This window comes from Panthera leo, chromosome A2 (assembly GCF_018350215.1).
Source record: "Panthera leo isolate Ple1 chromosome A2, P.leo_Ple1_pat1.1, whole genome shotgun sequence".
NCBI lineage: Eukaryota > Metazoa > Chordata > Mammalia > Carnivora > Felidae > Panthera > Panthera leo.
The window spans coordinates 23,893,758-23,911,527 of NC_056680.1; the positions used below are offsets into that span (position 1 = coordinate 23,893,758).

The window sequence follows — 17,770 nt, forward strand, 5'->3', positions numbered from 1 at the left end:
AATCTACAATTACTTAAAAATAGGTTAACAAAACAAAAGAGCAGAATACTTATCAAAACATTCTTTATGGGGTTCCTGGGTGGCTCAGTTGGTTGAGCGTCAGACTTTGGTTCAGGTCATGATCTCGCAGCTCATGAGTTCAAGCCCCACATCGGGCTCTGTGCTGACAGCTCAGAGCCTGGAGCCTGCTTTGGACTCTGTGTCCCCCTGTCTTTCTGACCCTCCCCCACTTGCACTCGGTCTCTCAAAAATGAATAAACATTAAAAAAATTAAAACAAAACAAAACAAAACGTTCTTTATATTGACAAAACATTGGAACCAAGGTAAATGTCCAATAAAGAAGTGAACCTATGTGACAATATATTAAGTAATTAAAAACAATACAATTCTATGTGACACAGAGGCTGTTCACCACTCAGTAAGCAAAAGAAGAAGGATTTACAAAATATGAAATTATAATTGAATTCTGTTAAAAAGTAAAGATACACCAAATGCCACAGCATCTGTCTCCACATGGTAGGATCATGGGTGATTTTGTTTTTTATTTTGTCTTCATATTTCTTTATTTTTCTTTTCTAAAATGAATCCTACTACCAGAAGAAATATCTAAAATGCTGTCTGTGCTATGTATGGGGCTTAGGTGAATTCTGTGTAGCTCTGAACAAAAACCAAACCAAGTGGGAAGATTCCATGGAAAGCCATTTCAATTCCATATAAGAACCAGTGAGGTACCTACATGTGCTCATGGCTTCCAATGAAAATGGTGTTCACCAGGGGCTGGTGAATGCCCTATTAGTGATTATGTGGACAGGAGTCTGGTTTATGCACACTGGGAGGTTGGACCCAGCTGCTTTCCAATTTTAAAACTCTGTGCCATTTGATTTTACAACGAATTTAACAGACACCACCTTTCATTTCAAAAGCCCCTTTTATGTTTCAAAGCACTTTCACATATGCTGGTTTATATTCCTTTCAGTACTTTTTTTAAAAAAATCCTGTCTGCACAACAATTCTATAGAGTAGGCAAAGCAGTTATTATCACCTCTATGTTACTGAAGACAAAACTGAGGTAACCAGAGAGTGATCTCGCAATGTTATGGATGAGCTAATAGAGCTCATCTCCTTTCTCTTGACTCACAGCCCTACCTCTCTGTCCTCTAACACCACATAGCCTCTCTCTTCCCAACCAGGGTTTGGAAATGGTTATACTTCACCTAAAGTTGTTTACATGATGCCTGCCAGTTGAAAGAAAACCAACAATGCTTGACACAGAGTGACAGTAAGTACTGATAGGGATATACCCAACTTTTTGTTTCCACTAACTTACATTGACTCAGTTAATGTCAAGTAACCAACATGTCACCTCAGCTTAAAAAGTCAAGATTGGTCAAACCAGTTGGTTGCCTTGAATAGCCCAGGAGGCTCATGAATCTAGTTGGGGTTGTTGGTCAATATAACTACCCTGTACCTGTGTCCCCACAGTCCCGGGACAGAGCCCATAAGTGGGGCTTCTGGGCCAGTTAAATAGTGAATAGGGTCCACATTGGACTTAATGAAGCAGGGCTTTGTTACTTTTACCAAAGGAATTAACAGAGGAATTCTGTATTTATTTTGCAGTGGCAGAAGATTAAGCACTTGAGCAATAATGTGGCAATTCACCAAAAGAGGTCTTAGTTAGGTGCTATCTGAAATCATGAAATTAAGTGGGAAAACATACACATGGAAAAGGTTTATATGTTTAAGAAAAATAAATCCAAATTTTAGATAAATGATACTCTTCACAAAGTATACTAAACAAATGACATATTTTCATTGGCTGATAGCGTCATTTATACACATATATCATTTTCCATGTGCCAAGCCCTCCTGAGTGCCTCTCCTCTCAACCACTCCATGAAAGTCATTATGGGAGGAAACAGAAGGGTCAGCAATGTTAAGGTCATTTCCCCTAAACCATACAGCCGCCAAGTGGAAGCTACAGGATTCCAACCTAGGTCTGATGACTGCCAAACCAAGATGCTTCACCATTATTTGTTCTCTGGAAATGTTGAAAGTATAAGTCCTTTTTATAAACAGGAAGTAATGGAAGTCTCCTTCAAAAGGCATAATAAATCACTCCAGGAGATACAGAGTTAATCTGAGAATAGCTGGAGAACAATGAGAGAATCTAGGCTGAACTTTATACATCACAACATACAAGGAGGCAGAAAGTGGGACTGGTGAATGGAAAAGAATAAAGGCTGATGGTATCAATGTACTGTTATTGTTAATAAATTATTGATCAAGCCAGTAATGTCACAGATGTTTAAAATACTTTTCTTCTTAGCTATGTAAAATCCACTTTTCACCTTCAATCTATTCACTCATTCAATAAACAATTACTGAGCATTTACCATATGCTAAGAACTGTTCTAGGCAGTATGATAACCATAGTGACTCAAACTGATGAAAGTTCCAGGCTTGGTGGAATTCACATAAGCTCCATGAGAAAATAAGATAGTAGAAAGGGAACCTGAGGTAGAAGATTTTGGTTTTAATCCTGGCCAGATGGCCTTAAGCAAATTACTTGAAATCTCTCTAAACATCAGTTCCCTTACTTCTAAACTGAGGATAATAACATCTATTTTTATTACATATTACTTTATTAGGAAAAAGGCGAGTTTATACAGGAAAAAAACTACTCTTTGGTCTTGGAGAAACTGAGGTAGTTGACAAGGAATAAAAGTTTTGTCCTCATTATTAAATCCTTCAAAATATTTCATTCCATATTTTCCATGATCTAAGCTTTCTGTGTTTAATGTTAACCATGTGTAAGACTTGTGGGGTCAGGATAAGGTCATGCTTCTATACCTAGCCACCAATTTCAAAGTCTATGTTACAGGCTTAAGATGCCATAATTATGTATGTTTCCCTTACTGTGGAAGGAAGTTAAATTTAAATTATATCTTAGTGATCATTTCATCTTAACCTATAGAGAGATCCTGCTTCTTGCCTACTTCTTTAGGAACAGATCCAGAGCAAGTCATTATTTCTAAAACCTTTGAGTAATTTTCTTTCCTCTGTTCTTCCATGGTGATATTATTTCATTGTAAGAATGAAATAAGAGCTAGGTAGAGATGGGTGTGTCATAGGCCCACAGGAAGGATCACTGCCCAGCAGGAGGCCACACTTTATTGATTAAATCAAAGAAAGATTGGTTCCAGTCTCCCCCTACCCCTTACCTACCCTACCCTCGGGTGAGGAGGAGGAAGTAGCAGGGGGATTTCCAAGTGTGTTTTTATCAGCCCAGCAAATCAGAGTCCTTGCTTTCTAAACAAAGAGGTGCCAACCTTGAGACTCTGAAAGCCAACACAAGCTATGCATTGTACACATGTGAAAAGAATATAATTAGCAAAGTTATAGTCACAATTAGGAAATACCTCCTCAGAAAGGTTTCCAATTAACTTTGAGCAGCACTCAAATTACTATTGTGCTTAACGAGGCCTCTGTCTCTTAGCCAGCTCAAACCTTTGAGACAAATCTAAGAATAACAGCGCAGTCCACAAAACACAGACACACAAAATTTAATGCTGGACTTTTTTTGAATAACAAATATGAAGAATGTGCAAATTGGGACATGGAAGCTATATTGAAAGAATAAGAAGCATGGTTACAGAAATGAATAGTCAAGTGTTGGCTAAATTATTCTTTCTTCAAGCTCTGTCTTCGTCTTCTCTAGCCTTCCCTTCCCCATCCCGAAAGAAAAGTTAGGAAAGAGAATGTAGGAAAACAAAAATGAATACTCACTTCATCTCCAGGATCTCCTCCAGTTGTTTTCTCCTTTCTATTCGGAGGTTAGCCAAATGGGCTTCTTTTTCAGCCAGGGACTGCTGTGTGGAGGCCAGGCGTGCCTTGGTGGCATCTAGTTCCTGTCTGGTCTTCTCCAATGCATTCATCAGTTCCTCTATCTGAAAGGTACAGGGAACATGGCGCATTATTTCTCCTTCATTCAAGCACAAGGCCTTCTTTGCAAGTCTGTATTCTGACAACAGACACAAAGGAATCATAGCCATTCTTGAACAGGTACTGTATCTTAGAGCCCATTCTTTCTTTGTCACTGGTTGAAAATAAATGTTTCAAACACAAGAAATATGCAAATTTCTCCAAGGTCCTCTTTCAATTGGATTGTCCAATAACCTTTATAGAAACTAATATATTTATTAGAAGTAGAAGGTAACTGGCTTGACCCATTTTCAACCTGTGTTTGGCAAAAGTCTCAGATACTGTCTCACAGTTGGCGGAAGGCAACACTCAAAATGCATTTGCCCAGCACAATATACTTTTGTGTGTAGGCCCCAGAGTATTCTGACAGGAAGTTAATCTACGTGTTTCAGATTCATTCATGTTTTAACCTATCAAAACCTTGTTTGGCAAAAGCGATTTGATGTCCAAGGGGCCTCAGGAGCCCCCTCTCACCTCACATCCCTGCCTCACTTTCAGGAAGCAAGGTTTGGCCAAAGGTAAACAGAATTCCAGCCACAAAAGGTTCAAGTTTGATTTGCCCCTGAAGTTTGAGAGGGTTCTAAACTTGAAATAAATGACATGTAACTTTTATAGGGTGCTAATACACCATAGAAATAAGCCAGACTATCAAATATCCAGGATTTTTAGCCAGGTCCCAAAAAATTGGACCAGGGAGCCCCAAGGCAAGGCTTTATCCTCCCCAAACCATTGGGGGCTTTTAAAAGCCAACACACAACAAAAAGGGCTGGTGTTTATGGTTCTGCACCAGAGACTTCCGTGGAGCAAGCCAGTGAAATGCCATCCCTTGCACAGATGCATGCCGCATCCACCCTGCTGATTTAAAACCATGGTTCCAGGAAGTTTCTAGATTCCAAAGTTGATGTTTGGGTTTCTAAGCCACCCTCCTTCCAGCTGAACTTGGCAGAATGGGATCATCCATCACTAAAGTCAACAGAAAGCCCTTCAAAATGTGTCAATGACATGTTAAGTTCCAATTCATAAAGACTTTCTACACAATTTCTTCAGTTTTACATGGAATTTACTCAGAATAAGCATTATAGTTCACATCCAAGGTAAATCACATGCTTTTAAGATTCAGAAAACCCTCCATTTTCCCTGATAAAAAGAGGAATTTGATAACCATAGAATGTAAATCAAAGCCAAAACCAAAAAGAGTTTAAAAAGCAAGGAATATGAGGATTAACCATGAAAGTCCCAGAACTACACCTGCTTAATTGTAGAATAAATAGTATTATTATTTAACTTTAGAAACATACAAAATTTAAAAAGCAATCATAATTTGTTTCTCATATAAATTTATAGAATATTATAAATATGACTAGCAGCCCTTCTATCAAGAAGTGCTTGGTGAGACTGAAGAAGGTTTTTTCCTCCTTTCCCTCTGCCCCCATTTTTGATAGCAGTGTAAAAAAATATCAGAATTATGGTCATTCCAAGTACCAACAAAGATTCAGTCTGTCTAACCCTCTATGGGATGGCCTGTGTCTTCATGTCCCTGTTTCCTTTCATAAATCGCTCTCTATTCAAATGCACTATTGATCCCAGAGAACAGGGAGAGTATCCAGGATTCTCACTTGCTAAATCTCTCTCTCATGAAGTTGAAGCTGACCTGTCTGCAATCCATAGACACAGAGCTACTCAACTGGGTTTCCCAGTTCTTAGTTCACCTGCCACCGTACTATTTGGGGCCAGCCCCAGCTAGTTTTATATTAACCCAATTGTAACAATTACACCTTAAAGTAATGACTTGCAGACTTCCCTGGCCATTTCAGCAATAACCACATAGAGAAACATGGGCACCTAAGAGATGCAGTCCAGCGTTTTTACTGATGGAGATGCCATTGGCTTCCAGCATCAATAACTCCTAGTGTGAGGTGAGACTCCTATTCTCAACAGCTTGCACCAGAGTCTCCAACAGTTTGCCAGGCCGAGGTTTCCCACTCCTCCAAATTCACATACCCCAGGCCAGTGAGCATGGCACACTGAGGACCATTGGGGCTACTGGCGTCAGGTACATAGTTCTAGTCGTCACACAGACACTGTTTCTCCTTGTGATTCTGTACAAATGACCACTTGATTCTTTGAGCTGCAGCTTCCTAGGTGATGCCCATGATACCTCCTCTGCTAAGTGCTTGGAGTTCCACAAACTATTTCCCTTGCTACCACAGCGGGAGCTTTAAAAAGAAAGAAATATTTTCCCTGTTGTGGCTCACATATTCCAGTTCTCCTTCTTTGGGGCACATGGTAGGGCCACACTCCCCTCTCCCTTTTTTTTAATTTAATTTCATTTAATTTATTTTTTTTTAATATATGAAATTTATTGTCAAATTGGTTTCCATACAACACCCAGTGCTCATCCCAAAAGATGCCCTCCTCAATACCCATCACCTACCCTCCCCTCCCTCCCACCCCCCATCAACTCTCAGTTTGTTCTCAGTTTTTTAAGAGTCTCTTATGCTTTGGCTCTCTCCCACTCTAACCTTTTTTTTTTTCCTTCTCCTCCCCCATGGGTTTCTGTTAAGTTTCTCAGGATCCACATAAGAGTGAAAACATATGGTATCTGTCTTTCTCTGTATGGCTTATTTCACTTAGCATCACACTCTCCAGTTCCATCCACGTTGCTACAAAGGGCCATATTTCATTCTTTCTCATTGCCATGTAGTACTCCATTGTGTATATAAACCACAATTTTTTTATCCATTCATCAGTTGATGGACATTTAGGCTTTTTCCACAATTTGGCTATTGTTGAAAGCACTGCTATAAACATTGGGGTACAAGTGCCCCTATGCATCAGCACTCCTGTATCCCTTGGGTAAATTCCTAGCAGTGCTACTGCTGGGTCATAGGGTAGGTCTATTTTTAATTTTTTGAGGAACCTCCACACTGTTTTCCAGAGTGGCTGCACCAGTTTGCGTTCCCACCAACAGTGCAAGAGGGTTCCCGTTTCTCCACATCCTCTCCAGCATCTATAATCTCCTGATTTGTTCATTTTGGCCACTCTGACTGGCGTGAGGTGATATCTGAGTGTGGTTTTGATTTGTATTTCCCTGATGAGGAGCGATGTTCAGCATCTTTTCATGTGCCTGTTGGCCATCCGGATGTCTTCTTCAGAGAAGTGTCTACTCATGTTTTCTGCCCATTTCTTCACTGGATTATTTGTTTTTCGGGTGTGGAGTTTGGTGAGCTCTTTATAGATTTTGGATACTAGCCCTTTGCCTGACATGTCATTTGCAAATATCTTTTCCCATTCCGTTGGTTGCCTTTTAGTTTTGTTGATTGTTTCCTTTGCTGTGCAGAAGCTTTTTATCTTCATGAGGTCCCAACAGTTCATTTTTGCTTTTAATTCCCTTGCCTTTGGGGATGTTCCCCTCTCCCTTTTAACTGGGGTGGGTCTTTGGCCAATAAAATAATGTCATTTCCAGGTGGAAAAATTTAAGTGCTAGTACTCAACCCCAACTTTCCCTTTTCTCTGTGACTAAAGAAGCATGTTTCAGATGATGCCTCCTTCAGCCTGAGTCCCTGAGTAACCACAATGAAGCCCAAAGCCAACCCACATCATACAAGCAAGATAGAAACTTTTGGTGCTATTTCGGAGGTACACATGCACCCCGATGTTTATAGCAGCACTATCAACAATAGCCAAAGTATGGAAAGAGCCCAAACATCCATCGATGGATAAATGGATAAAGAAAATGTGGTATATACATATATACAATGGAGTATTACTCAGCAATCAAAAAAGAATGAAATCTTGCCATTTGCAACTATGTGGATGGAACTGGAGGGTATTGTGCTAAGTGAAATTAATCAGTCAGAGAAAGACAAAAATCATATTACCTCACCTATATGAGGACTTTAAGAGACAAAACAGATGAACATAAGGGAAGGGTAACAAAAATAACATAAAAACAGGGAGGGGAACAAAACAGAAGAGACTCATAAATATGGAGAACAAACTGAGGGTTACTGGAGGGGTTGTGGGAGGGGGGATGGGCTAAATGGGTAAGGGGCACTAAGGAATCTACTCCTGAAATCATTGTTTCACTATATGCTAACTAATTTGGATATAAATTTTAAAAAAATAAAAAATAAAATTAAAAAAAAAATTTAAAATAGTCTCTTGTAAACACAGGGGTCATATCCACCCTCATTTTCTTAAAACCAACTCTTCCCTTGGGTTCTCTGAAGCTCTCTTTTAGATTGGGAACCTACTTCCCATGTTTCTTTTGTAAATTCTTCATCTTCCTGTAGTCTATAATTGGATCCTTCCTCTTATTATTCATTAGTAGAGACATTTTCTTCATCCATGTGGATTCTTAGGAGGAGAATTGAGGTCTGTCTCCACGGCTCTCACCTATATGCAAATACCTTCCCAAACTTTATCTTTTACTCATTTGACCTCTTTTACATATACCTAACCACCTGTTGATCACTTTGATTTGAATGTCCTAACATCACTTTAGATTCATTATGATCAAAAGCCAACTCATGACCCATGCACACCTGCCTCAACCAAATCCTTATTACCCACTCCTGCCCTCCCAACCTGCCACTCCCTAACACACCCACAGGTCCAACACCCTAACCTTTTCTCAGTCTCTCATGTTTAAGACCTCAGAACTACATTTGTTTCTTTCTTCTCTTTCTTCATTTATTTTCCATTTATTATCAAGCCTTAATAGCTCTATTTTGGAAACACTTCTGGGATCTATCATTTCCTTTTATCATTACTTTTGATGCCACAAGCTCAGGCCTCTTCCCCTCCCACATTTCTGGAGGGGTTGAAAATAATTGCGTGTGTGTGTGTGTGTGTGTGTGTGCGCGCGCATGTGTGTCTGTTCCTAGCCTTTGTCTCTACCCCTATCCTAAATAAAGACATGGCTTTGCTTGATCAGCTTCTCCCCCATCATAGTATATCTCTCAGTGAGGTCCATTGCTGGATTTTAGGATGTGGAATTAGCTAAGGGGTAGCAAAGTAAACTTGAGAAACTGAGCACAAAGGTACAGGACTTTGAAGCACAAGCTACGGTGCTCTATGTAATAAAAAGTGGGAGAAAGAAGTCAGAGGGGAAAGAAGAAGAATGATCCTTGAGACTTGGGACAGAGAGAAGTTTATTTTAAGGGCAAAATAAGGAAATTGCAAAGAAGAGAAAAAGGGAAGGAGGAAAAAGTCACTATGGGTTATTCCTGGGGCCCCTTCAATGTTTTCCAAAGACACACATTGAAGAATTAGACTACCCTTTTGATTTTTTTCAGCTGTTTTGACTGTGTGTGTTTGAATGTGTCTTTGAACTGGATCCCTTAGGTCTGGGATTCAAAGATGTCCCACAGGACTCACTGTCACAACTTATGCCTACTGCCAAAACAATATGCCTAAACCACCAATATTTTGTCAAAAATATCACTGATCTGGCTCCAACAACTCAAGGAGCTCCCAATTACCCACAGTAGTGGCCTTCAAATTGTGTTCCCTAGAGCCCCAGGGTTTCCCAAGGGCACCTGTGGCCTGATAACAGATCAATGGCATGGGAAGAGGAGTGTGAATTAGCAGGGATCTTTGTCCACCATCCCACATTCACAGGGAGTCGTTCTACTTGTATTTGTTTTATATATAGAATCCCACTCAGGATTTAATTTCAAATTTTTTTAAAAAGTTTAACATATTTTAAAATACTGAGAATGATTAAAAGCATGATTATGAAGCCAGACTGTACTAAATATAATGTTTTACCATATATGAGTCATAAAACTTTGGGAAAGGGTCTGAGTTTTCTCATCTGTAACAAAATTATTTCTCATAAGAGTTACCACAAGTATTAAGTGAAGCAATGAATGTAAAGTTCTTAGTGCAGACACTGGCAATGGCAAATATGAAACCAGTACATTCTTAAAAGAAGAGGTAGTAATGTTAATGAAACAGAATTCAGGAAATAGCTTACCACTCACTATCTGTGTCACTCTGAATTATAAAAGTTCAGTGGGCCTCAGGCCCCTCAATTGTGATATAAGGGTAATAACAGACCTTAGCTCACAGGACTTTTATAAAGATTCAATGGGTTAACATCTGTGATACCCTAAGAACAATGCTTAGTACTTGATGTCATAGAAATGTCAGCTCTTACTAATACAGTGCCTAGTAAGGATTCAACCCATTTTATGTTTAATTATTACTGAGTTCAAATTTTTTGCTTCCTGTCACCTACCCTCAACCGCGTACACACACACACACACACACACACACATGCACACGCACACACGCACACCCCTGGACTGCCCTATGTTGACCCGCTCCAGTTACTGAAATCTTCCATCTTTTAAGTTCTGTCATTTCACAGGATACAGCAATTAAAAACTGGAGCTCTGAAAAGCACATACCTGGTTAAAGCTTTGGTTTCACAATAGGATCTCTACAACCTGAGGCCAATCTTAACTCAGTGCTTCCTAAACTTTGTTGCACATTAGAATCCTTTGGAAAGATGTGAAAAATCCTGATGTCATGGTTGCATCTCCACCAATTAAATCCCAGTGTTTGAGGATGGGAGTCAGGCTTTATATTTTATTAAAGTTGCAGATGATTTCAAAGTAATTCCAAAGTGCAGCCTAGTCTAGATACCCTGGATATTACTGACGTCTCTCTAAATCTGCAGGTCCTCCCCTATAAAATGGGAAGGAGATGGAAACTACTGCACGGGATTGGCAAGAGCATAAAGCATCCAGCCCTCTGTGTTGGACACCCTGGAAAAGTCCAGTACATGACAGTTACCATTGTCTCTAGTCCAACCCGAGTACCAAATACCAGTTCTTACTGTCGACACTTGACTTTAAGCCACCTAATCAAATACCACTTCACATTTCTGCACAACTTTTCATGTGTATGCTTAATTGCTACCACTGGATCATAATCCCCTGGAGGGCAAAGACCACATCTCTGTCTTCTTTGGAAGTGCCTTCAGCCCCTGACACAACACTAGCATCCATACTCAATAAATACCTACAGAATGGAAGGAAGGGGAATGCAAAGGCATGATTCTGAAATGCCCTCCTTTGACTCACTTAGTGCAATGATGGATGAAGTGTAAGTCCGAACCTGATACTTTCCTACCCCATAAATCAGTGGTCCCCTTGCCATCATCCTCACCAAACACCCTTCAAGGTCTTGCTCTCTGCTGCCTCAAGCACCTTCTCTTTGCTATGGAGATGAGAGGGCTCAGTTACCCAGATCTTGAATGCAAGGGAGTCCCACATTCACTGTAACCCTGGCAGCCACTAAGAGCACCAAGAAACCTGAGTTTCAGGATGGCACAATAAAAGTGTCCCAAGCTTTGACCTAGGGTACAAGCAAGCCAGGGTTTTGTCCTGCTCTGTAGTCCACATGCTCTGCCCTGGGACCTGGAAGATGTATACTCCCTCCTTCCTTCCACCACCTCACTGGATGTCTCCTATGTGCCAGGCACTCTGCTGGACACTTGTGACAGGCTCCCCCTCAGAAGCAGTCTGGTTTGGCAGGCAGGCTTAAATGAAAAAACTATTTAATCACAATTGTGATTTAAAAAAAAAAAGCTATTAAAGAAAAGTACTGAGTGATAAGCAAGAGTAAAACAAGAGCCAATCCTGCCCTAGGCCTCATGGTCTGCCTCCCTAAATCAGTCGAGTGGGAGTGGCTTGTTGAAGAGGAAGGAAAAAATGAATGCTGGTTGCCCAGGCTGTGGGGCCTTGTGGTCCTCTTCATTAGGGAATTACTACTTGGAGAATTACAGTGATTATGAATCAATAACCGCTTTTGAGAAGTCCAGCAGGAAAACAACACATTTGTCTCGACTTAACACAGCGTTTGCTTCTTTTAGAAGTACATTTATTGGTAATTCACCAGACCATAATATTTGCTGGGGGAAACATTTTTTTTAGAAAGCTGTTTAATTCCTAAAATGCCACCTCCGATGAAAACAGAATTCACAGCAACCTCAGAAGTCTTTTGCAAGTCTCAAGATGTTCCAATTTAAAACAATTTCCTAAAAAGTCCCAAAATACGTCAAGACCAAAATTCTGATCCTATACCTAGAAAGCTAGGATTACATTTTAAAATATATCAGCTTGGTGTTACAAATCTAGAAAATAATAATTAAAGGTTTCTTCAAGCTAGATGTCTACTAGGCCACAGGGGCACACCAATTTAAAAAAACTTATATAGTTGTGTGTCATTTCTGATTTTATTAGTCATTCCATGTGGCAGATTATAAAATTGTTGAATTACCAGGACTATTCAATTGTATTCAAATAATTCATAACTCTGTACACTTTAAGAATAATGAAGCCATGGGGCACCTGGCTGGCTCAGTCGGTTAAGCGTCCAACTTCAGCTCAAGTCATGATTTCATGGTTCACAAGTTCGAGCTCCGCGTCAGACTCTGTGCTGACAGCTTGGAGCCTGGAACCCTCATTGGATTCTGTGTCTCCCTCTCTCTCTGCTCCTCCTCTGCTTGCACCCTATCTCTCTCTCCCTCTCTCTTTCTCTTTCTCTCTCTTTCTCAAAAATAAATAAACAGTTTAAAAAAATAATGAAGCCGTTAAATGAATTTCTAGAGTCCAGTGCTTACACCCAGCTCTGGAGAAACTGTCGGAACTTTTAAAGTGAACAGTGGAGTCTTAAAACAATAAAATAAAAAACCTGTTTAAGACCTTAAATCATTAACATGTGTCGACTTAGACTTACACATACATTTGTGTTGTTTAACTAAATATTTGAAAACCAGCTTTTCTCTCAGTTATCTGCCAAGAGCCCCACTCTGGGTTCTGTGTGTCTCTTTCTGACACGTGGCAACATCTCGTGCTTTTCATGAGGCCTGCTTGGCAAGAACTGATCTTTAAATATTTTGATAAAACAATTTTTTTTCTTAAATCGTAAGTCAGTATTGAGTTAGTGTCTATTTTGTGTTAATGATTTGTAATTTTTAAGTTTTTTAAACCATGTTTTAAAAATACACAGGCTCTTTGGCCTTAGACTTCACCATCCATCCTGGCTTTCTGTCTTCACTCATCCTGAGTGCAAGAAGATCATAGTTCTCAGTTTGCACCAGAACACAGAGCCAATGAAATCCCCATATCCCAGGTTATAGCCAAATTGGAATGTGAATTGGTCCTGTGGGAACAGCCAGGACCTAGCCCAGCTCTCCTCTGGGCACAGAGGTCACCCTGATAAACCTGAAACCTCTCTCCTCAACAGCAAGAACATCTCAGACAGTGATGTTGTGAGCAAAGGAGCTGTTAAAACGAGGCTCCTAATCTTATTTTTCCAATTACTCTTATCTGACATTTCTATCTCCACCTCCTTCCCACCTCCCCACTGCTGCCTTAGAGTGACACCTTTTGGAAATGGTTGAAACTGAAAATGCTCAGACTGCTGTCTGCCTGGACCTGGCCACCCTCAAGATTGTGTTTGGGATTGGTTTCCTCCTTGCTGAAGTTAAAGCATCTAGGAGCTTTGCTTAAATGTGTCACCTCTGATCCTTCAGCAGCAAACAAACACCCACATCAAATGAGTGTGTTTGGGTTCAAGCTCTTTGGTTTTGACTGCATTTTAAATTCTCCCTTTTCCCTTTTCTCTTCCCGGGCTTATTAACAAAACTTCACACCATAACAAGAAGATGGATAGAGAAGAAATGTGTACAATGCATACATCTGACTTAGATTCTGTTAAATCAAACAGTGTTAGAATACAAATGAAGAAAATTTCTCTACAATGTCCTGAGATTTCTTCATTCCAGATCGGACTAGGCTCATTGGAACCTCCTTGATAAAAAGACTGTGTAGATGAGTTTCTGTTTATTTTTTGGTGTAGTACTTCTTGACCAATTGGAAAGCATTCTTTACTTTACGTGTGCACAGTTCTGCAGCATGGCAAAGAGCTGGTCTTTTCCTTAACAGTCCCAGACATTCTTGGAAGCAGTATAGCTAGTGGTTAAGACTATGAACCCTGAAGCAAGAAGGCTTAGGTCCCAATCAGGATCCAGCCATGTGCTAGCTGTATGACTTTGTAAGAGATACTTGACCTCTGTTTACATCAGTTTTCTTCTCTGTAAAATGTGGATAATAATTGTACCTCCTGGGCTCCTTGCGAAGAATACCTGAGTTGTAATAGTTACATAGTGGGCACATAGCAAGCATGCAGTAACCTGTAATCAGTATCAATAGTGATGTTAGTTTATTCAGCCTAGTAGAGGAGAAGTAAGCAAGGAAAAAAGTGAATTTCCATCTTCTTACATTTTCAGAAAGACACAGTATTTTTCATCTTCAATGGAATGGTGAAAATTTTTACTACAAAATCTATAACAAACAAATTAATCACCCTCAAAATATGTGTTGTTCATATTTTAGTCTAACTTAGCTGAATTCCAAACACAACCATGAAGGAACTCATGAAGATATTAGAGAAGTGTTATCCAACTGAACTTCCTATAATGATGGTGAGGTTCTAATCTGCACTGTCCAATACACATGTCACTACATGTGGCAATAGAGCACGGGAAATATTACTGGTGCAACTTAAGAAATGAATTTTTAATGCAGTTTAATCTTAATTAAAATTTAATGGCCAATTCTAATGGCTACTGTAATGAAAAGAGCCAGTATTTAGAAATTATTTCAATCTTTGTGGAAAGTTTACCTTTTTTAAATATCTGATAAAAACTTTTAAATTCCTTTAAATTCACTATAATTCATGAATTACCATTTGATCCAGTGTTTCCACCTTAGGAATTTATTCTAAGGATATCCTAAGGGATGTTCCCAGAGGAAATCATTGTGAGGATACAATAAACATGTTCATCATAGTGTTGTTTATAAAAATCAGAAAAATTGTGTATGTATATGTATAGACACATATATAAATACAAATGCATACATATAAATATACCTTGCAAATAAATGAGTTAAATAAATTCGAGTGTGTGTGTGTGTGTGTGTGTGTGTGTGTGTGTGTGTTACAAAGAAACTGGAGAGTAAATTAGAGGCATCCAATTGTTGAGATGTTGGACAGATATTAAACACCGTAAATGTAAAGGAAAGAGGTTCACGAATTCCTAAGTGAGAAAAGCAAGTTAGTAAATAGAAAATACAATACAATCCAAACCATATGTGGGGTTTTAAATGCATATTCACAGAAAACAAAAAGACTAGAAGGGAGCACATCAAAATATTAATGATGGGTTTGTTTCTAGGCACAGACATTTCAGGTAATCTGTTATATTCTTCTTTGTATTTTTGTTGCAAATATGAATTATTAATGTAAAAAGAATACTGTTTTGAAAACTGCAACCAAGGAAGTTCTGCAGAAAGTACTACTGTTCCCACTGAACAATTGGTTGCTGGTAAACCAGTCTCCAAAGGAGATTTATAAAGCAGAAGTCTAGAGCAGGGCGGGGCCCTCTGGTGGCAGTTACAGTGGCAGCTACCTCAGCCAAAATACTCTTAACTCAGGCCACACTTCTGGGCATGGCTGCTTTGCCCCTTGACAGTCACTTAGATTTATGCTGATTATAATCCCGGTTCACCAGGGAGTGTTTGAGTGTTGGTGACTCCAGAGCTGTCAACAGTCATTCCCGCCACCTCACCCTACCCCACAATGTGCTTGAATGTTGTTCATTTCATTACTGGTCCTTAAGAAAGTTCCTATGGGTTTTGGAAGTCCAGTATGGTTGTTTTTTCATTTGTTTTGTTTTGTGTTGTGTTTGTGCAGCATTTTCTAATTCTGTTATTATTATTTTGTTTCTGCATCACTCAAAATTAGTTGTCAGGCCCTAAAAAGCCAGAACCATTTGTTCATGCCACTAAGCCACCTCTATTAGCAAGGTCTATTCATTGCTATTCAACAAATCAGGGCAATGTTCTCAAACAGACCTACTTTCTTGTGATGCAAGGAACAATTCTGAGGCATTTCCAAGGAGGAAGAATGAAAGAAGGGGGCCTCTTTCACTCTGAATTCTCCTACTGGCTTGGCTTTGCAGGAGATCCTTGTCGATGATGACATATTTCAATCACCCAAATCAAGCCTGACTCCAAGCCCTTTCCTGGTACCCACAGGCCCCTTGCATCACAGTTCCATCAACCTTGAGCAATAGGTAGTGGCCTCTCTGTATGTCACCTTGGTCCTCGATCATATGGAGTCCAATGCATCCTTGATCCTCCCACTGGACCCAGCATCTGCTCAAACACACAGTATAGGGTCAATAAATAATTGTGGGAGGAATGCCAAGAGAGAGAAAAGAAGAGAAGAAACTATACCGTGGAAAAGTAATCATTACGTCTGATTTAAATAATATGGTTTCCTAAAACCCATTTGATCTTGACATACTTCCAAAGGAGCAGATCATTCAACTGATGAGTAACTCAAGTTCAGAAAAGATACGGGATTTACCTAAGAATTGTAGATGTCTTACTCCTTCCCAGAATGTGAGTCTGACTGTTGAGTACAAATATAATAAGACAATTGTTAGATGGGGCTATATTGAGATGATGTGGGCCATGAGACCCTCAACAGTTAAACACAAACAAACAAACAAACAAATAAATAAACAAAGACCTTGGCTCATTCTCCTCTGTGTCCTCAGGCCTGAACACAGCATCTAGCATACAACCAGAAGCCAAAGATATATGGATGAACATAATTTAGTGAATAGACCTGGGTCTCATTTGAGTCACTGGAGTAGAATATTCACTATACTGCTTTGATTCCAGTGCTGTTCCAAAATATCTTACTTGACTTTTGTTATTAATTTTCCATTACTATGTAACAAATTGCCACCAACTTGACAGCTGACAGTTCCATAGGTCAGAAGTCCAGACAGGAAGCATGGTGTGGCTGGTTTCTCCACTCAGGGCCTCACAAGGTTGAAATTGAGATACAGCAGGCTACCTTCTCATCCAGAGCTCAGGGGGACCCTCTTCCAAGTTTATGCAGTTGAAGCAGAATTCAGTTTCCTGCAGTTGTAGGTGTGAAGTTCCCTTCTCCTTAGCACTCCTAGCTCCTAGAGACCATTTTCATTCCTTATCACATAGCCCACTCAAATTTTTAAATCCAGCAATAGAAAAATCACGCTTGCATCAAATTTTTCTCATGCCTTGACTCTTTTTCTTCAGAAATTGCCCACTCCCTTTTAAGGGCTCACTAATTAGATCAGGCCCACCAAAAATAATCTCCCTTTCTTAAAGGCAACTATGTCATATAACATACCTAATCACTGTAAAAATATAAAATTGCATTTCAAAATATATGTGCCAAATACAGGGGAACTTCTTTAACATGATAAAGAACATTTACCAAAAATAATCTACAGCTACCATCATACTTAATGGTAAAAGACTGAATGCTTTCCTCTAAGATCAAAAGCAAGGAAAGGATATCTGCTCTTACCCTTCTTTTTTTTTTTCATTTCTTTAATGCTTATTTTATTTTTGAGAGAGAGAGAGAGAGACAGAGCATGAGCAGGGAAGGGGTAGAGGGAGAGGGAGACACAGAATCTGAAGCAAGCTCCAGGCTCTGAGCTGTCAGCACAGAGCCCAACGTGGGGCTCAAACTCATGAACCACGAGATCATGACCTGAGCCAAAGTCTGACGCTGAACTGACTAAGCTACACAGGTGGCCCTGCTCTTACCTATCTTATTCAACAGAATACCTGGAGCTCTAGCCACTGCACTAAAGCAAGAAAAATAAATGAAAAGCATAATAATTAGAAAGAAAATAACAAAACT

The 17,770-nt window shown here is 39.6% G+C and overlaps 1 protein-coding gene across 1 annotated transcript in view; it reads right to left on the reverse strand.

The window, feature by feature from the left end:
- ERC2 (ELKS/RAB6-interacting/CAST family member 2) overlaps positions 1–17,770 on the reverse strand; it is a 792,499-nt gene that overhangs the window by 262,023 nt on the left and 512,706 nt on the right. The window contains exon 13 of the mRNA XM_042929693.1: positions 3,788–3,948. Coding sequence (XP_042785627.1) covers positions 3,788–3,948 — 161 coding nt within the window. The remainder of the gene's footprint in view (positions 1–3,787; positions 3,949–17,770) is intronic.